Source organism: Panthera uncia (assembly GCF_023721935.1).
Source record: "Panthera uncia isolate 11264 chromosome D3 unlocalized genomic scaffold, Puncia_PCG_1.0 HiC_scaffold_8, whole genome shotgun sequence".
In the NCBI taxonomy this organism is placed as follows: Eukaryota; Metazoa; Chordata; class Mammalia; order Carnivora; family Felidae; genus Panthera; species Panthera uncia.
The window spans coordinates 59,004,371-59,025,852 of NW_026057586.1; the positions used below are offsets into that span (position 1 = coordinate 59,004,371).

General features: G+C 35.9%; 1 protein-coding gene across 2 annotated transcripts in view; it reads left to right on the forward strand.

Moving 5' to 3' along the window:
- VAPA (VAMP associated protein A) overlaps positions 1-21,482 on the forward strand; it is a 44,898-nt gene that overhangs the window by 18,390 nt on the left and 5,026 nt on the right. The window contains exons 2-5 of one of the 2 annotated variants that reach the window (XM_049620435.1): positions 4,779-4,931; positions 8,426-8,529; positions 8,938-9,018; positions 17,509-17,643. In XM_049620435.1, coding sequence (XP_049476392.1) covers positions 4,779-4,931; positions 8,426-8,529; positions 8,938-9,018; positions 17,509-17,643 — 473 coding nt within the window. The remainder of the gene's footprint in view (positions 1-4,778; positions 4,932-8,425; positions 8,530-8,937; positions 9,019-17,508; positions 17,644-21,482) is intronic. The other variant, XM_049620436.1, reaches the window with a different exon arrangement.

The window sequence follows — 21,482 nt, forward strand, 5'->3', positions numbered from 1 at the left end:
TTTCTTTCTTTCTTTCTTTCTTTCTTTCTTTCTTTCTTTCTTTCTTTCAGAGAGTAAGCACACAAACTGTGCATGCAAGCGGGGGAGGTGCAGGGGGAAGGGGAGGTGGGAGAGAGGGAGAGGGAGAGGGAGAGGGAGAGAAAGAATCTTAAGCAGGCTCCACGCCTAGCTTGGAGCCCGGAGGTAGGGCTCCATCTCACCGCTGTGAGATCATGACCTGAGCCGAATCAAGAGTTGGACACTTAACTGACTGAGCCACCCAGGTGCTTCTACTTGTTTTTCTTTTCTTTCCTTTTTCTTTCTCTTTTCTTTTGATGTTTTATCTATTGAGAGTGAGAACACAGGTGGGGGAGGGACAGAGGGGCGGGGAACAGAAGATCTGAAGCGGGTTCTGCACTGACAGCAGCAAGCCTGGAGTGGGGCTTGAACTCACAAACTGAGATCATGATCTGAACTGGTGTCCAACGCTCAACCACTGAGCCACCTAGGTGCCCCTACTTATTTTTCTTACCGGTTTAACCACTTAAGCATTGCAGAGGATAAGTTTTCAGTCAGTCAAGCAGATTACTGATGTGATGCAGTGGTTTTTAACCCTGTTGGACATAGTACCCCATTTGTATATTTTATATTCTTTAATACTTGCTTTACTATCTCAAAATGAAATTCGTATATAACATTTCCTACCAGCATAAAAATTAAAGTTTTAAAGTTTTTTTTTTTTTAATGTTTATTTTTTTGAGAGAGTGTGAGTGTGAGTGGGAGAGGGATAGAGACAGGTGGGGACAGAGGATCTGAAGCAGGCTCCATGCTGACAGCAGCAAGCTTGAGGCGGGCTGGAACCTGTAAGCGGTGAGGTCATGACCCGGCCTTAAGTCGATGCTTAGCCATCTGAGCCATTCAGTTGCCCCCAAATTAAAATTTTAATATAATACCCTAACTATACCCTAAAAGAGAATTAAAAAAATAAATTTATAATGAAATATGCCTTTTAGTGTAAATGTTTGGGCATGACTATAACAAAAGACGTAGTGAACTAGCCAGGTACTTGTAACCTTCCTAATAACAAGTAAGTTTGGATTTAAGAGAATACAACAGTTACCTGAATTGGACTGACTGGTTTTCTTTAACATTTTGAAATAAGGGCAAAATAAGAAAATTTGTGGATAAGGATAGAATCGGGTATGTCACCTACAAATGTCTCCTGACTGATAACAAGTGTGTTGTGGTGATTCAAGTATCATGAGTGGCATTACTGTTGGTAGAATAATTTTCTGTGATGGTAAATGTAACCTTTTCAAGAGGAAGGAGAACAAATTTTTCCTTTTTTACACAATAGATCTATTTCTGGAAAAGAGATTTTTTTTTCCAATATGAATTTGAAGGCGTATTTGATAATTTGAAGAAATATATGATAATTTGGTCGGATGAGGGCATGATATACTTCATTGTATGGGACTGCCCAGGCATTGCAGAATGTCTAAGATCTTCATTCCTCTTCTCCCCCGACCAGTAGCACCACCCACCCAGTCCTGATGTTAGACAAAAATACCCGTGAGGAGAATCACCCTTGGATTTAGGATTTGGTTGTAGTGCTTACAATAAATTATGTAACTTTTCCTCTATTTTTCAGGGTCTGTAAAGGTGGATTTCATCAGGTCTTTCTAACCAGTAGGCTCAGGGATCTATGATACACCCCAGCACCCCCCCCCCCAATCTTCCTGTCTCACCCATATTCCCCCAAAAAATTCCATGTAAAATTTTTGTGAACATTTCACTCACGTTATTTTCTGGGGTATTATTCTGGTATTTCTGGGGTATATCCTGGTATTATTTTCTGGGGTAGTATATAGGTTTCATCACATTCTTAAAGGGTTCTGTGACCCACAAAAGTGGACCTGATGTTTCTTTCCAAGACCTCTTATAACAGTTAAATGTGGTCATTCTTATGCTAACATTCATCAGTAACTGCTGATTTTCCATTTTAACTGGGGAAAATGGGCTCAGACTCTGAACTATCTGCAGGGAGTTATTTCTACTGGGAGAGCACTGTTAAGATGCTTGGTTATAGGGACACAGTGGAGCAGAAAATTTCAAATTCATATGGTAGGTGGGCTTATTCGTTTGTAAGTACGTAATTTCACATTTTACTCATACGGTTAACATATCCAGTTAAGAACTTTGTTTTAAATTGGTGGGCTTTTTTCTTTTTGGTGGGCTGTTATCTTCATCTTTAGATAGTTTGCATATAAATTTTCAGTATTATTTCAGAGTTCATATGTTGATGAAAATTGATACATGGTCATTTTCTAAATCAGTTTTAAAAGTCAGTTATTTTGGGCACCTGGGTAGCTCCATTGGTTAAGCGTCTGACTCTTGATTTTGGCTCAGATCATTATCTCACAGTCCTGGGATTGAGCTCACCTCAGGCTTCTCGCTGAGGTGTGGAGCCTGCTTGGGATTCATAGTCATTCATTCATTCATTCATTCATATTCTTTCTCTCTTTCTGTCTCTCCCCCTCTCTCTCCCTCCCTCTCTCCCCGCCCCCTCGTGTGTGTGTGTGTGTGTGTGTGTGTGTGCGCGCACACGCGCACACACTCTCAAAAATTAAAAAAGTTATTTTACCTTATTTTGGAAAATTGTTGTTTTCCTCTAAAATTGGGATCATTTAAAAAATCTTACGTATGTTATAAAAGTATAGGATTGTTCAAAATTAAAGTTTTGTGAAAGGTTTCTTTTGTCATGTTACTAATAAATTGTTTTTTTGGCCATGCTTACTACTAATGTTAAAGTCCTACTTGAAATAGTCCTTTAAAAATTTATGTATTCTCAAATATCTGTAGTAACTTATGAATTTTGAGAATATTAAGAAATGGAATCTATATCTTTAAGACCCCTAGTTTCATCAGTAGTTTAAACTGTGTTGCTAGCCAATGGTATTGTGGGTTCAAGTGCAAAATGGACAGATTGCAATATTCCCCTGTACCTCTCTTTTGCTAGTGTATGGTGGGGTTGTTAACTAGCTGCTTGTTGAAAAATGCAAGCATTTAGAATTAAAGAATCAAAGGGAGTAAGATAATATACAAATTAAATGATTTATTTGATCATGTAATTAAAGGTAGCTGTTTAAAAGATCATACTTCATATATATATATTTTTTTTAGAAAAGACATATGTAACTGTTGATTTAAATGACTTTTTCTTTAATTTTTTTTTGTAACTGTTTCTCTGTCTTTATGTTTTCTGCTAACCTTTTCTCATTTCTGTCTCTTCCCGATTCTAAGTCTTTGTTAGAAAATATTTTATAACTTAAAACTTCATAGGATAAGATTATTTCACTCCTTAGTACTTGAAATAAGTACCTTTTAATGGCCTTGACTTTGAAGTCTGTTTCTTTTCCTCTAGTTGCTCCTGCACTCTTCCTAGTGCCTCTTTTCATTTGACTGTATTTGTCGTTCCCCATCAAACCTTTGTCTTAGATGGTTTTCCAGTATTCAACTAAATGGGAAACTGCCTGGTAGAGCTGAAAATTTCTCATTCTGGGCTCCGAATGATAAGGTTTTAAAAGACATGCTTACTCTTGTTTCCTTAAATAAAGATAGCCTTTGTAATAGTCTTTGATTTCAGCCTTTTTGCTTTTCAAAATATGTAACTTAATGGGGCGCCTGGATGGCTCAGTTGGTTGAGCATCCACTCTTGATTTTGGCTCAGGTCATGGTCTCACAGTTTTGTCAGTTCTGGTCCTGTGTTGGGCTCTGCACTGACAGCTTAGAGCCTGCTTGGGATTCTCTGTCTTCTCTCTCTGCCCCTCCCCTGCTCGGTCTCTATTTCTCTAAATAAGTAAGTAAATAAATAAAAACATTAAAAAATATAACTTAAAACTGATTGCTTTGAAAATGATTTAAAATTGCTTTTGTGTTAGTTATAAGTTATGTGGTTATTGCTTCCTCTTGGGACATACTTTTTAAATTTATCTTCTATGCCCAATGGAAAAAGTATTCATTTTATTGTCTGAATTGATGTACATAATGCCCTACAGTTTTTTTTTTGTTTTTTTTTTTTTTGCCAAGGTAAAAAATGGCCACAACCTTTCTTTTACCTCCCCCTTTAACAAAATGAGGTTCTAGTAGTTTAGGACTTACTCAGTTTAGGCAGGACTGGATTACCTTTCTGGATTCTTTGTTTTATAATTTCACGTTTGGGTACATCACCAAAACTTAAAACTTTGTATTTAGAGCATTTGACACAGTGCTCATAATAAATACTTAACAAATATGTGAGTGAATGGATGAATGAGCGAATGAATTGAACCTAATTGAGATGTGAAGCAAGAGCACTATTGTCATTGGATGTAGTATCTTCAGATGTACACATTTTTGCAGTTTTCTTGGTAAATGGATTTAAAGACTGGCACTGGTTTGCAGACCACTGGAAAAACCTGATCTTTTTAGTAATGTGGTAAGAGCACACTACATATAATAAAATTGTGGGCTTACTTCATAAATTACAATGTTTGGAATACTTTTTATTTGATAGAAATAATACATGTTCGTGTAGAAATTTTGTAAAATATAATAAGAAAAGAAGAAGAAAATAAAACTCTTGTAAGTGTAGTACCTGGAAAGAAGTACTTTTAGTGTTTTGATATAGTTAAGCACACAGATTTCATTATATACTTTAAATAAAACTAAGATTGTATACATTGAATTTTGAATTCTGCTTCGTATAAGTGTGAGTCCAGTTAAATTTTTTTTCTGTTTTTGTTTTTTAAACCTTACAGGCCCCTTCACAGATGTAGTCACTACAAATCTTAAGTTGCGAAATCCATCCGATAGAAAAGTGTGTTTCAAAGTGAAGACTACAGCACCTCGTCGGTACTGTGTGAGGCCCAACAGTGGAATTATTGACCCAGGGTTGACGGTGACTGTTTCAGGTAGCAAATCATGTTCTGATTTTGAACAGTATTAAATTCTGACATTTTTATGGTTATGTTTAATTTGGTCTTAATTAATAGAGTTTCATCTGGAGGGAGAGAAATTGTTTTTAAGTTATTCTAGCTTGCCTTTAATTATGTTCTTCTGTTACCTTACTATATGCCAGCTGTTTAACATTTCTCACCCTTACCTTGTGGTTGGGGGTGTCTGTGGTCAATTTATAAGCAATTATTTTCAGTTTAAAATTTTATACCTTTTATTTCTACAGTTTACTACCACATTCTCTGGTCTTACTATTTTATCTTTGAAATAGTGTATCATTTTTGTGATCGATCCTTCTCTTCAGATCTCTAGCTATTGTTACATATTGCATGCAGCTGTACAAGTATTATTCAGAATCTTAGAAATGTACAGTGGCTCTTTTTTGCTGGTTGTATCAAATTAGATGAGTGTTTCTGCCTTTTATTGTAAATGCCAAACAGTTTAATTTCATGACTCCCTTTTGTGTTTACTTGTAATCCAGGGAGTATGCTTGGTTCCTTCTCTGTATGGATTGCTTACTTCTGCTGTGGAGTCTGTGCTGGCGTCATCCTTAATGCCCTCCATAAACTTCCTTTCTTCCATCAGACTTCCCAAGATAGTTGTCCTTAACAGTATTACCTGACATAGCTGAGAAATAGGAAACAAGTATGAGAATGGGGGACCTTAATTATGGGGGACCTTCTTAGGCTTCACATGGAGACCATTTACTCTTCCTTAGTAGCAGTAGATTTCGCTTCCCATTATATGTCACGATAACACATGGAACAAGAATACACATGGACCTCCCATCTCTCACCTCAAAATCTCTGGGGGCATGACCCAGCCACGTATATGTTTTTTTTTGAAGAAAAACAAAAACAAAAACAAAACATGCTTGTGTGATCTTGATAAGTATTCCTAAGATAATTGTGTCTCAGTTGCCTGGTTTTTACGTCCACAGCAGATTAAAAACACCAAATTATGCAAAGAGTGACAGCCTATAGCAAGCCCATGGAGAGTGCTTAGAAGTAGAACTTGACTGCAAAGGCAGTGAAGGACACACTGCCGAGTTCTTTGTGACACTGAATCCTCTTTCAGTATGTAGACTCAAAGACTCAGAGCTAGAAGTCCTTCTAGAAAAGATGTTTTTAGTGAATCTTATGATGTGGTAGCCGAGGAGGAATGTGTTGGTGTTTGTCCAAGTTGTCAGCTGATGGGAAAGATAGATGGAAAAAAAGCTAAAACAATGACTACACTCATTCTGGAAGTTGCTCTCTAAATCTTTAAGCCTTTTAGCTAAATTGGAAGACAGAATTATTTCTCTCCATGTAGTTTAAAATAGTTTTTTGGTGCTACCAGTTTTATCCTTAGGAATCCATAAAACTATTCAGAATGACTTTTTCTTTGAGGGTTCTAGATTGCTACAGTTCATTGTATTAATGTTTCTAAAGAAAAGTTTGAGTTGCGCAGGCCCAATTACATGTGGGTTTTTCCCTGTAAAGACAGTATAGTACTATAAATACATTTTCTCTTCTTTTTGATTTTCTTGATAATATTTTCTTTTCTCTAGCTTACTTTATTGTAAGAATACATACATAATACATATGGCATACAAAATAAACGTTAATCCACGGTTTATGTTCTTGGCAAGGCTTCTGGTCAACAGTAGACTATTAGTAGTTAAGTTTTTGGGGAGCCAAAAGTTGGATGTGGATTTTCAGCCATATGGGGGGTTGGCATTCTGAGTCCCTGTGTCGTTCAGGGAACAGCCTGTACTTTTCAAAACACTTTCTCTCACGTAGCCCCTTGTGTTGGGCACTTGTTGTATTAAAAACTCTAGACATACTAGTTACTGTTTCCATGGTGTGCCTTTAGATCTTGTCCACTGAGAATTTAGCTCTTGAATTTTTAGTGTATTGCCTTCCCTTAAGGAGTCACTCAAACTGTTCTTCCACTAGCAACTGTTCCTTGATTGACTGACTGTGCTACACACTCATTTCTTTTTTTTCTTTCAATTGATGTATTCATGTATGTATGTGTGTATATGTGTATATATTTATATTTTTAGGATGATGTAACTCTTACTATATGGTCTGCAATAACTTAGACTATAACTGTCGTTAAGTCACAACCATGTTTTTTCAATTCCTAGTGATGAGCCTACAGTGATTGCTCAGTGAAGGGTATTAATGGACATTTATTGTGCTTTATCTGGATTCTGAGACATCCTGTGTGGTTTTTTTCTGCTATGTATTTGGCCCTTTAAAGATTTTTTTTTAACCATGATGGGAGTTAATGGACTTCTCAGATACACCTTAGAAATAATTTTCTTAGAGTAAATTTTCTTATATGATTGGTATTTCTCACCATTGTTTAATTGCATTTGTTTTTTTTTTTTTTTGAAAGTGTTGACACACATATATAGAAGGTATATCTTAGAAGGAATTTACCTGTTAACAGGGGAGTACTTTATACAATACCATATACATATTTTGTGTAACTGTAGATCCATTCTTATAGCCATTTATTAAGTTTATATTACATAATTTGGCATCAGTTATAATCATATGGAACCTCTAAAAATCCTTTAAAAGGCTACTGAAAAGCTTAAGTGCTTAGAAATATTTGAATTTGTAATTAGGACTCAAGAAAAATTCTTGAAATCATGAGAGTATATACCTTTTCCTCGTATACCTTGTTTTTTAGAATCAGATATAAACAGATTGCTAGACTTCCTGAGTAGGTGTTTATTTAAAATCTATTTTTCAAAAATTAGTTAAAAAATTTTTTTAATGTTTTTATTTATTTTTGAGAGAGAGACTGAGCGATCGGGGGAGTCAGAGAGAAAGGGTGACACAGAATCTGAGAAGCAGGTTCCAGGCTCTGAGCTGTCAGTACAGAGCCCGATGTGGGACTTGAACTCGAACTCGTGAATCATGAGATCATGACCTCAGCTGAAATCAGCCGCTTAACCAGCTGAGCCACCCAGGCACCCCTCAGAAATTAGTTTTATGAGAATGCTAACAAATGGTTGGGAGTTTTGAAGTTAGCTTTTAATTTCTTCTTTGCATATCCTAGCTAATTCTAAAAGATACTATCACTAAATACCAAAATGAAGCCTTATATTTATGCCTAGTTTTAATAAACAATTTACTAGATTTTAATCTGAGTTTGCAGGTATTATCCTAGTTAATGTCGGCAATATTTAGAAAATTTACCCAAACCTGAATTTAGAGGGGACAATCATAGGTTTATATTTATTTTTTAAATAGCTATTTATTTTGTGGGTTGTTAAAATAGTTGGAGCTATAAAGGTGATTCTGGATCCTTACTGTAAATAATCCAGTATTAGGTTTCTTGAACTCTTTCTGGTTTTCTTTAAATTGGCATATTAGTGAATGAGGTAATAGGAGTGATAAGAAGCAAACACATTCAGAATACACAAAGTAATGTGTCCTTTTTTCTTATTTAGTAATGCTACAGCCTTTTGACTATGATCCCAATGAGAAGAGTAAACACAAGTTTATGGTACAAACAATTTTTGCTCCACCAAACACTTCAGATATGGAAGCTGTGGTAAGTATAGATGTGAAACCGAATTTATTTTGGGGAATGTTTTTTAAACCATGGATTTGTATAGTTCTCAGTTGAGAAAGCTAATTTTTAAAATAAAAAAAAAACTTGTAAATCTGTTTAATACAGATAATTTCAAAAATGAAAGAATTTTGAAATAGTAGAAATACTACTTCTTAGAAACACTTTAGAAATGCTACTACTAAGAATGCTGGCGATAGTAGGTTTCTTTAGGATTTTGTAAACAGTTCTGTGGCGTTGCTTGATAACAGTGGCAGAGTGATCAATATCAGGGTGCAGCCGTGCCTCCTGACTACCCCTGCTTCAGACAGCTACGGTTGTCCCTGAGGGGAAACCTATTTGTCATGGTCGTGCTTTCTCTGTCTCATGTTTGGTTTTGTTTGTTTGTAGTGGAAAGAGGCAAAACCTGATGAATTAATGGATTCTAAATTGAGATGTGTATTTGAAATGCCCAATGAAAATGATAAATTGGTAAGTAGGAAAATGTAAGAAGATTGGAGGCTGTTAAGTTCTCGTTTACTTTGCGATGAATTTTGCTTCCCTTTTTGGGTTGTGTAATGATGCTCTTCTACTTTATAAGATTCAGTGCTTTATTTAAGTTTTTAAAAAACTTGAGACGCTTTTTTCATTTTAGAACATTTTGTCCATTCAAGAAGAAAAATGCTTTTAGATACAATCTGCATGATGGAGAAGAATCAGTTAATTCTCCCCAATTTTTGCCACTTTTTAAACCACTTCAAGTTCGTTAGAGTGAGACATATATATGCGTAAATATAATTAACTAATAGACATAAACTCCTTTTTGACAACTGTATACCAGCAATCTGGGGATAAAAGATGTAATTTACATGAACAAGCAGTTTATTCCCAAGTTTGGCTATTGCCAGGTATTTTACTTACTATTGATTTTGGTCAAAATCCATATGATTTTATTTCTTAGTAAGTAATTTTTGTGTTGCTTTTGGGTTGATGTGAGGCAGATACAGTTTGGAGGACTGAGAGATATATGTGTGTAGTTTGGAAAGTCGTCTGTGATTGTATAGGATGAGTTGTGGTCAGTTTCCCTATTCCCCTTCTTAAATTCAGATTTTAGTCTTTTTCAGTGATTTGTAGGAGGGACTAGACAAAGTTGAGTTGAGTGAGTTTTTTCTTTTGGTGACTTAATATATAAAATAATGTGGGTAAATAGAAATGTTGAGTACAGTTAGGTTACAGTGTGACATGACTGTTGCCTTGATCTGGAAGCCATTTGCCCTATTGAAAAGTAAATTCCCAGATTAGATTTATACATGGGCTCAATTATTGTGTTCCTCTTTTAGGATAAGCTGAAATGAAAGAGTCCCTGAATGGTAACTAGGTGTCAGTCAAATTCTTTGTGTTTTTTAATGCCCTTTTAAAGGCATGTTGAGGTATTTGCCAAAAATAAAAAATGTAAATGCATATATTCTTACTGGAAAGTGGGGGTTCAGTGGCATGTTTATGCTTCCCATTTGTAGTCTACTCTGTCTTTTGCCAATGCTGCTAGAAAGCTCATAGCTTGCATAGCTCTTAGTATTGGAACTGAGAAAACATAAATAGCACATTGTCTGGGTTGACTAATATTTTATTTTTTTCCCAGTTTTATTGATATAGTTGACATATAGTATTGTACAAGTTCAACGTGTACAACATAATGACTTAACATACATATATTGTGAAATGGTTACCATAATAAGTTTAGTTAACATCCATTATGCCATTTAGATACAAAAAAGGAAAAAAAAATGTTTTTTTCCTTGTGATGAGATCTCTTGGGATTTACTGTCTTAACTTTTAAATATACCATACACCTGTGTTAGGTATAGTCATCATGTTGTGCATTACATCCCCAGGACTTAATTTGTGTCTTAATTGGAAGTATCATACTTTTTGACCACCTTCAACAAGATCCCCCATCTCCCTACCCCCTGCCTCTGGTAACCACAAATGTGATCTCTTTGTCCATAGGTTTGTTTTGTTTTTGTTTTTTAGATACCACATATAAGTGAGATCAGACAATATTTGTCTTTCTCTGACTGACTTCACTTAGTACAGTGCCCTCAGGGTCCATCCGTACTGTCACAGATGGCAGGATTTCCTTTCTTGTGACTGAATGATATTCCATTTTATTCCTCTCCCTCCCTCTCCCCCCATATATATCACAACTGCTCTATTCCACTCATCAGTCAGTAGCCATTTAGGTTGTTTTCATGTTTTGACTGTTGTAAATAATATTGCAGTGAACATGGGGATGCCAGTATCTCTTTGATGTACTGTTTTTGTTTCCTTTGGATCTGTTCCCCAAAGTAAAACTGAATGGAATAAGGATTGACTTACTTGAAAAGCACACTTGCATATTTCCTCACTTGGAGTTTTACGTCAGCTTTTATAATTCCTTAATAAACGTAGTACGAACTGGCTTTTTACCTGGACTTCTGTTATACTCTGTGTAGCAGACAGTTTGAGAGGCTAACTGTGAAAAAGGCTGGAACGCAAGTACTTGATATTGTTGATGAAGAGGAAAAAGCCAGACCAGAAGTTGATGGAAGTGATATGGCTATGATAGTAGTGCCTAGCTGTTTCAAGTACCCCATAGAGGAGACTAGTAATCCAAGAAAGTGGTTTTGGATCTGCTAAAGGGCTTGAGTAAGTACTGAGTGGAATTTCTGGAGTCCCATACCGTGGAGCATGAACAGAAATAGTTTGGCCCTGGAACCTTTTCAGAGCAGGTATTATTAGTAACCTAAGGTCTGTTCAGTAATTTCAAAGTACTTCCAGACACGATCTGCCTCTGAGCCTAGATGAACTAGCTGCAGAATGTATTTCTGCTAATAGAACTACTTGGGCTTGTGGTGTAGTTATTACCTATTTAAATGGTAAGGAATAAGTGTTAAAGATAATGATTTTTTAAAAACATTTTATTTGAAAAAACTTCAACCAGTTACAAAGGTACAGTGAGCCTGTTAACCCCTGACCAGCTTTAAGTTACCAGTTTATTGTTAACCTTCTTTTATCTAACCCTCACCACTTTTCATTTCGCGTATTAAGACAAACCCATACGTAATATAATTTTGTCTGTAACTATTTTGGTATATATCATTCAAAGGTAACTTTAAAAAAAGGAAAAATAATTTAATGACTGTACTATTCATCAAGCCTTTAAAATTAGCTTAAGGTATCATTTAATATCAAACTATTCAGGCAGCATTCAAATTTGTCTCAGATGCCATTTGTTTTGCAGTTTGTTTCAGTTGAGATTCAAATAAAGCCTACATACTGCTATTGGATGATATGGGTCCTGAATCTCTTTAATCTGTAGGTTCCCTCTCTGTTTTTCTCTTGCAAATTGTTTGTTGAAGAAGCTGGCTTTTTCTTACAGACTTTAACCCATAGACTAGATTTTGCTGATTGCATCTTTTTGTGGTGTTGTTTAACTTTTCTTGTTTCGTATATCCTAAAATCAGATCTAGAGGTTTGATCAGATTTTGATTTGTTGTTGCTGGCTGGGGAGAGGCAAGACTGCTTTGTGGGTGGTGATACATTCTCTCAAGGAGGCATATAATGTTGGGTTGTTTTTTGTTAAGTTCGCTAACCACTGGTGTGCAATGTGTGGGTGAGTGGTTCTCAGCCAGGGATAATTGCCCTTGAGGGGACATTTGTCAATCTGGAGACATTTTTGGTTTTCTCAACTAGGCATCTAGTTGGTAGAGGCCAGGGATGCTGCTCAGCTCCTGTGGTGCCTAAGACTGCACTCACAAGGAATTATCTGGCCCCAAACAACAATAAAATCAAAATTGAGAAACTATAGTTTAGTATATTAATTTATTTAAGATTGCATAATGATATTTTGTCATTCTTCATTTTATTAGTTACATTTGTAGACAGAAATTTGGCTCATCTAGTATTTGGTTATTTATTCAGTGGTATAGAGTTTGCAAAGGCAAGGGAAATTTCCTGTCTTTCTCTTGAGTTCTGGGTTTTCAAAAAATGAGTTGGTCACAGGCGTCCCTCTGATGTGACTACAATCAGTCAGCCTCCCTTCCTCCTTCTTTCCCTCCCTTTTTCCCTCCCTCTTTCCCACATTATTATAAACTCATGGACTTGAACATGTTTGTGTTTCAACTCCTTGCAGTTACTATCAGTATTAATCTCATATACAGGAGCCTCCTCTTGTTTGTTCCTGAGTCCTTTTACTATAGTTGTCTTTGGGAATTTTTTTTCTTTTAATTGGAAGTTTTTATTTAAATTTACTAAGTTAACATATATGGTAAAACTGGTTTTAGGTGTAGAATTTATCATTACTTACATATAGAACCCAGTGCTCATCACAAAAGTGCCTCCTTAATACCCATCACCCAGAGAATTTTCTCGATGTCTAGTATGGCAAGATATTTCCAGGCCCAGACCTGGAATCATTCCCTTCTTTCACAAGCTCTGAAATTTTTCAGTGGGAGATGGTATTTGAAGACCACAGTCTGGGCACTGGGGTAAAACAATGATTTTTAGTTTTGTCAGACTTTGTGTAAGACCATTCTTTTGGCCAAGATTAGAATGGGAACCTGATTGTCATTTGAAGACACTTCTTTAGATGGTAAAAGTTTAATGTTAAAATCATGTTAGCAGCACATAGGATGATGTATGTGTCTCCTTTTATTTCTTATGGTAGTGATTGGATCTTATGATTGGGATATGTTTTTGGAGATGTAGGATAACTTAAAATGTGTAAAATCCAACCCTGACCCTGGGTACCCAGCAGGTATCCAGTGAATCACGTAAGTTGCAGTTGTCATGTATGGACTCTGTTGGCTTGCTAGCCTTGCTGTCATGATTCCTTGATGGGTATTTTTTTTTTTTTTTTATTTTCTTCACATTTATTTACTTTTTTGAGAGAGAGAGAGAGAGAGAGAGAGAGAGAGAGAGAGAGAGAGAGACTGAGCACAAGTAGAGTAAGGGACAGAGAGAGAGGGAGACACAGAATCTGAAGCAGGCTCCAGGCTCTGAGCTGTCACTGCAGAGCCCGACACGGAGCTTGAACTCACAGACTGAGATCATGACCTGAGCCAAAGTCGATGCTTAACCGACTGAGCCACCCAGGAGCCCCTGATGGGGATTTTTAAGTGTCCGGAATTCACCTTTCCAGTTTTGCACATAAAATGAGACTTTTAATATTTCAATATATCAGTATTTCAAATTTATACACTTCAAATGTATAAAAAAATTGCATCTATACTATCTAGAGGTGGCCTTAATTGAGTAATGTGCTTGTTTTAAAAAGATGGACTGAAACACAGTTTTATAAAGCAGTATTTCCCAAAGTGTATTGGGTCGAAAGGGTTATGTGGTCCAGTGAATTTGGAAAAATACTACAAGTACTATGTCTCCCAATAAACACATTGCACATATGCATATTAATGGTCCTGAATAAAGGAAATATGTTAATCCAAAATTTGTTTTTTAATGTAACGTAATTCTCATAAATATCGATGTTCTGCAAAATACGCTTTGGAGAAGCACTGATTATTACTGCTTAAATGCATTCTTGTAGTGCTACTAGTCTGCAGATGCTACAAGAAATCTTCATTATTGAGAAGGACAACCTGAGAAGCACACCCCCAAGTTCTTTCAGAGTTGTTAGGTGACTTTCTGTCAACTCACCTGTTTAATACTGCTTCTCATCTTTTGTAGAAAATAAGAAGCCTCAAAGTAACCAAATCTGGTGTATAGTTTTTGTTTATTTATAACTATGTATAAAGTTTTTGTTTATTATAACAACTATAATATGTAATATTTAACAATTGAGAAAATCTTACATATGTAAATATATATTTATAAATATATATAAATACATATAAAACACCCTGTTTTATAGTACTTTATTCATGTTGATAACTGTGTCTTGTCATTTCCAGGTCAGTATTGTATACAGATGAAGTTTATAAACCTGTTTAAATACCTTAGTATGTTTGACATACTAGCTTCTTTCTAGCATTATAGATAAAGTTACAAAATTACTTAACACCCTTTTTCTGTATATTTACCTTCAGTTTAGCATGAAGCTTGCTGTTAGGAAATTAGGGCATTCTTCTTCTTATTTTAAATGTTTATTTATTTTGAGAGAGAGAGAATATATGCCTGTGCGTGCGAGCAAAGGAGAGGCAGAAAGAGAGAATCCCAAGCAGTGGGGCTCAGTCCTCCAGACCATGAGATCATGACCTGAGCTAAATCAAGAGTCAGATGCTTAACTGTCTGAGCCCTGGAAATTAGGGCATTATTCAGTGGTATTATACTTAGACAAAGTTTGTTAGTTTACTACAAATAAATTGATAAAATGCTATATGAAGCTGAATCCTCACTTTGACAAATTGATTAAAGATGACAGTCCCTTATTCAAGGAAAATACATTTAAAAAATGTTATGAGGGGCGGCTGGGTGTCTCAGTCAGTTGAGCGTCTGGCTTCAGCTCATGTCATGATCTCACAGTTCATGTGTTCGAGTCCCATGTCGGGCTCTGTGCTGGCAGCTCGGAGCCTGGAGCCTGCTTCAGATTCTGTGTCTCCCTCTCTCTCTGCCCCTCCCCTGCTTGCACTCTGTTTCTTTGTCTCTCAAAAATAAATAAACATTAAAAGGTAATGTATATTTTTAAAAGTAGAGTACAAATACATTTTTTAGTTTATAGTTAAGATCACTGTAAATTCATTTGGCCCTTTGTTCTTTTTTTAATTTATTAATACGTTATAAAAAGTATGTTAATTTAAGCAGAATTTCAGTTTAGTTTTTAACTAAGTTAACTAAGTTGTTGGTGACAACTTCAGGTTTAATATACTTTCTTTAAGGGTGACATATGTACTTTGTATTTAGCCTTATTTACTGGTCAGAGCAGTTGAGATGTATATCCACTTAGTGGTCCCTTACACATTGAAAGCGTTGATCATTGGCATTTTTCATCTTTAGTAGTCAAATCAGAAGAATTTGGTTAGTATCCACAAAGCAGATAACACAGTAGCTGTCAGAGTTGCTGATGCTGTCTTCTCCAAGTTGCTATCCTGTAGATAGCAGGTTTCAAACTCTGATGTTGAGTCAGTGTATCTTACATTAACCACCCCATCCCACTTTCTCATTGTGCTCCCAGCACCTTACCCATCTTGCTCCCAAAAGGAGTAGATGGGCATTTAATTACATTATGTAAGTGAACCTTACCTGTTTGAGGATCTGGATCTTTTAGGTTTGCTGTTGGTTTTAAGGCATTTACATGTTCTAAGAATAGTGGAAAAGGAAGTGTTACTATTTTGTTGATTTCTTTAGGTTTGTAGGACCTTGATACTGAATATATATAAAAAAAAGACTGAAGTTCTGTGGTAAGAAAGGTACCAGCTTTAGAAGTGTATAGTGCTTGGGTTCTTGTTTTATAATTTTTGTAATTTAAAGAAATCATTTCTTGACAAAACAGTTCTAATTTATTTGAGCCATCATTAGAGTGGGCTTCTTTTTGGGACATAGTTCTTTGATCTGCATCATAGATGGAGTGACCTAGGATTTCAGGAACCTTTTTGTCGTAAATGAAGGTGCTACTAATAATTATTCCAGGACAGCAAGCATTAACTAATACTGTCCTTAAGTGTGCTAAAATTTGTGGTCATCCTAGTTTTAGGGAATGCAGGTCTTTGGATATATTTCAGTAAATTAATGGCAGAAAGTCTTTGAGTTGAGTTGTGTTCAGCACAGGAGCCATTCAGCATGTTCCCTGAGTTGTTGACAGCTGGAGGAGGCAGAGGATACTAAAGTGTTGACTACTTTATATTTTACAAAGTTGGGTTCTTGGAATTATTAGCTCTTTTTAGTTATTATCAACTGTATTATGAAATCTAGTGTTTAGTGGAAGTGTTTTTTTTCATGATTGAATGTGGTTTTAATTAGCTTGTTATTTGTGATGTTTTATCACCTATCTAATTCTTTGTGTTCAATTAAAAATTTTTTTGGTTTATTTTGAGGCCTCCAATTATTCTTGATGTTTGTCAGATTTCCTAAATGTATTGCATTTCATTTATGCCCTCCATTTAATATATGTTAATGACATATTTTCTAGGAAAAAATATCAGTTTATCTTAATGAAGACTAATGGATTGTCAAGAACAAGGATTTTCTGTGGTCTTCTGTATAAAGATATTTTATGATTAAATATACATTGTTTTGTATTGAGACAAAGAACAGATTGGGGACTGCATTATTAAGTGAGATGGAGTTCTCATAGTCATATACAGTGATCTCTAGATGTCAATAAGTATTATTAATGAGTGTGTTTCAACTTTTTGGTATCATATTATTTTCATCTATATTAAAGGAATTTGAGAAAATAGGAATAAAACTATGGAGATACTGGTAAACTGGAATGTTATGTGCATCCTTAAGTTTGTTTATTGGTCCTGGGAAGGGTGTGTGTGTGTGTGTGTGGGTGTGGGTGTGGGTGTTGAGTACAGGACAGGTTTATAAAATAAATTTTTTGAACCTCAAGGGGAAAAATTCATTTAATTTAAAATTGTTCAGGCTGAGTGTCACCAAAGGTAAGAAAACATCAAGTGCTTGTTTTTCAGATATTGACAAGGATTGATTAGCAATGAAAATTAAGAGTGCAAAATTAGAAGGTATTCATTTTAGACAACATGAGGCGAGCATAAATTGAATAAGGATTATACATTTAATTAGTATAATGCAAATTGATCTTAGGTAATTTTGTTTGGGAAATAATATAAAAAGCTAGTTCAGAAACTTTTGTACTTTTTGCTTTAACATAGTTATTATTAGTGTTCTATCTTAATGCATAATATATTTTTATAGAATAAAATGTGAATGTTTTAGAGCCTAATGATTTCTCTGTTAGTCATTCCCAGTACCATGCAGGAGAAGTCAGTTTGTGAATCTGAGAATATGTTTCCCATGCTACCTCAGGGTATAACTCCACCAGGGACTGCTCCGGCTGTCGCTTCAATGAGCAGCATCAACAACACAGTTCCAACACCTGCCAGTTATAATACGAAGAATGACCCCAGGGGACTCAGTGTGTTCAAACAGGAGAAGCAGAAGGTTTGTTTTAGGGAGCTAACAGCTATAGGAGTCTGCTAGTGTTACTGGTTACGTTAATGTAGTTACCTAGCACGTATATGGTATTGAGTGTATTATGTGAAGCAGATAGAATTGACATTTTAGCCATGTTTAAAAATACAGTGGAACCACAAATTGCTTGAAAATCATGCACCGAAACTATTCTCTGTTCTAAAAAAGCAAATTGAATACTTAATAAAATCTCAGTAGTGAGCAGGACAAATGGAAGTTGAACATTATTATGAAGTTGGTATAATTTTTTCTTTCATTGAGATTTGGGGAGCATTCTCTAAAAAAGGAGTTAGGAGTTTGTTTGAATAGATGAGCAGTAAAGGCAGGAGCTGGCAAATGTTGCTATCCAGGCAAGTATTTTGTCATATATATTTTTAAAAAAGATAAATAAAATTACTATTTTATATTTTGTTATCAAACACAAATAATGGTAACCCCTCTTTAACTGTTATAGTTAGTTATTTACAGTACCCATGGTAGGAGAATTTGTGGTTAAACCCTAAATATCTTAGGTCATAGTTGAACGTGTGTGTTTGTATGTGTGTGTGTGTGCAGTTAACATTCACTCAAGTAAGATGACAGCACATCAATAAGATAAATGGTGACTTTGGGTGGTGTAATGGTTGCTATATGATTCTCTTTACCGTTGTTTGCTTGCTAGAAACTTCAGGAACCCCATAGTTTGAACAGGTTGGTTATACTTTGATTTGGCTTTGCAGAGAATATGTATACTAAGGCTTAAAAATTTGATCCTTTATCTAAATGTCTAATACTTTATTGATTTTGTGATTTTAGTTACTTATTTCTGGGAATCATGATTCTACAGAAATAGTAAATTGGTTTTTAGAGTGAAAATAAGTCTTCAGTAACCTTGTTATTCAAATACTCTCTCTTCCCAGGTTAAGGCCTTAATTATGCCTCTGACAGTTTTATGCCATAGCTGTTAGTGTTAGTCTTTTAATTCCCTTTGCGTACATTTATACCCCTTAACTGCTAATACTCGCAAGAACGTAGCCCTGTAGTTAAATTCTTTAGCTCCTTTGTCCTTCTCAGGGCTTCACTTGCAAACACCTGTTTTGCCTTCTATTTTACTTTTCCCCTTCTGTTTCCAATCCCTTGCTCTCTTTTTCTGATTACCTCTAACAGGAATAATTTAAAATATTAGAATTGAAATTCTGAAGGTTGTTAAAAAGGAATACGGAAGTGAATTCTATAATACATGGATGGAAAGGGATTACTGCAGAGAGGCTCAGTAATCTAAAATAGTGGAAAATGTACAAGATGTGGCATAGTTTCTTGTCTTACTTGATACCATGGCCTTGACCTTCCCATTTATTCTAGTTTGCAGTGTTAAATATAATGTTCATATACTGTTACTATTCATCAAGTTTCCTAAGAGTCACAGCATGTTGAATCCTTCTAGTGTGCTTGTTTCATGGTTCTCAGAGCAACCAGTCTCCTCTTTCTGGACCAGTTTCTGAAGCAACTCTCAAGGAATGAGCTGTTTTCCTGGAGCCAAACCTCACTAATGGAGCTCCTGAATGGAAGTATATACTTAAAGTCCCAGCAGCCTTAGTGTTCCCATCAGGCTCTTCAGATGGTTGCTACATGAATGACTCAGCCCCCTGCCCAACTCCCTGTCTTTTTTTTTTTTTTTTTTTAAACTCCCAATTAAGTTAGGTTATATATGCTTATACTTTAAATATACACAAATAAATTAGATTTCATTGCATCTGCTACGTATGTTGACTGGTTTGTAGGGGGCCTAAATAATAGTATCTGGTGGAAGTGTACTCCAAGTAACTTGTTTTATGTCTTACTTGATTCACTGTTGAAAATGTGTTTAAGCTTCACTGTATCCTTTGTGTTCTATATGTTTATGCTCCACAAATTGGTTATGACATTTTCCTTTTGTTATAAAAGCAATATAACATTAAGAAAAATTTCAGTGAAAAAAATCAAATTCTACCAATGAGAGATATTTGTTGACATGTTATTTAAAGTGCTGGAGAGAGGGAAGCTACCCATCAAATGTGTAACAAGAGTGAGATGTTTATTATTTTTTGAGAGAGTGTGCACACCTGTACACACAAGCCCGGGAGGGGCAGAGGGAAAGAGAGAATATCAAGCCAGCCCCACACTGAGCATGGAGCTCCATGGGCTCCATTTCACGACCTTGAGATAGTGACCTGAGCTGAACTCAAGAGTTGGAGGCTTAACTGACTGAACCACCCAGGCATCCTAAGTAATTTTAGTTAGGCACAGAATAATTAATTTCACCATGTCATTTAAAATGATAAAACATATACATATAAATGGATAACGATAAAAATGTTACAGTGCATGCTGGTTTTATAAAATGTGCATATGAGAAAATATTGGAAGATACTATTTGAATTTTTTTTTTTTTAAATTTTTTTTTCAACGTTTTTTTATTTATTTTTGGGACAGAGAGAGACAGAGCATGAACGGGGGAGGGGCAGAGAGAGAGGGAGACACAGAATCGGAAACAGGCTCCAGGCTCCGAGCCATCAGCCCAGAGCCTGACGCGGGGCTCGAACTCACGGACCGCGAGATCGTGACCTGGCTGAAGTCGGACGCTTAACCGACTGCGCCACCCAGGCGCCCCTTGAATTTTTTTTTTTTAACATTTATTTATTTTTGAGAGACAGAGACAGAGCACAAGCAGGGGAGGGGCAGAGAGAGAGAGAGAGAGAGAGGGAGGGAGGGAGGGAGGGAGGGAGGGAGACACAGAATCCGAAGCAGGCTGCAGGCTCTGAGCAAGCTGTCAGCACAGAACCTGATGTGGGGCTCAAACCCACGAACTGTGAGGTCATGACCTGAGCCGAAGTCGGATCCTCAACTGACTGAGCCACCCAGACGCCCCTGGAAGATACTATTTAAATAATAGTTGGGCTGAGTTGATGAGATTGGTAGTTTGCTCTCCTTCCCTCTCATAATTCTAAATTTTCTGGAATTTAAAGAATTTATTTAAAAATAAAAAAGCCAGTTGTGAAGATTTTGAGGATTCTACATTTTAATTTTTTTCTCTTAGTGGCCTCATGTATCTCCTCTTAATTTTTAGTCAACATTCTGGTATGAGTCAATTTTTTTCCAAATTCTTAGAACCTGAGGATTCTAGTTGCCGTAGTATTGACTGTTGGTTTCATCTTTGTAGAGGAAGGCAGTGAACTGCCCTTATTTTCAGAATTTGGACTTGTTCTAGGTTGGAATTGGAGCATACTTGAAAAGTCATTTTGAAATGAATTCTAATTACTATTAAGGGAAAGAGAAGATTGGTGGAGAGAAGATAGATCTGATACAGATTTTTAATAATAGAGAGGGACAAGGGAGGATAGGGTGAAGAACAAGAAAGCTAGCAAGAGAAAAACTCAGAGGAGGAAATTGGAAGTAGGCTTCTTAGAAACCCATCACAGCCTGAGAAGCTTCTGAAGGAAAATATAAAACTCTTGAGTGTTGACAGGTCAGATATGTGGTGTCGTACATTGGAACCTCATTATAACATTATTAATTTTTAATGGATTTAGGGATAGTGATCAAATCACATTCCCTTCATAAGAAATACTAGTTTTACTCCTTGAACAAACAACTCTTTACATTTAATATAAATTTGGAACCTGGGATGGTGTGATAGGTGTGTAACCTATAATTAAATCTTACTGAGGACTGTGGAATGCCATAAAGTTGAAGTGTTTTTTTAGAGCTTCTATCTGAATAAAACAATTTTTAAAATCTAACATGTTAAATTTCTAGCAAGTAAAATTTTAGTTAAAGAGATGATTCATTGC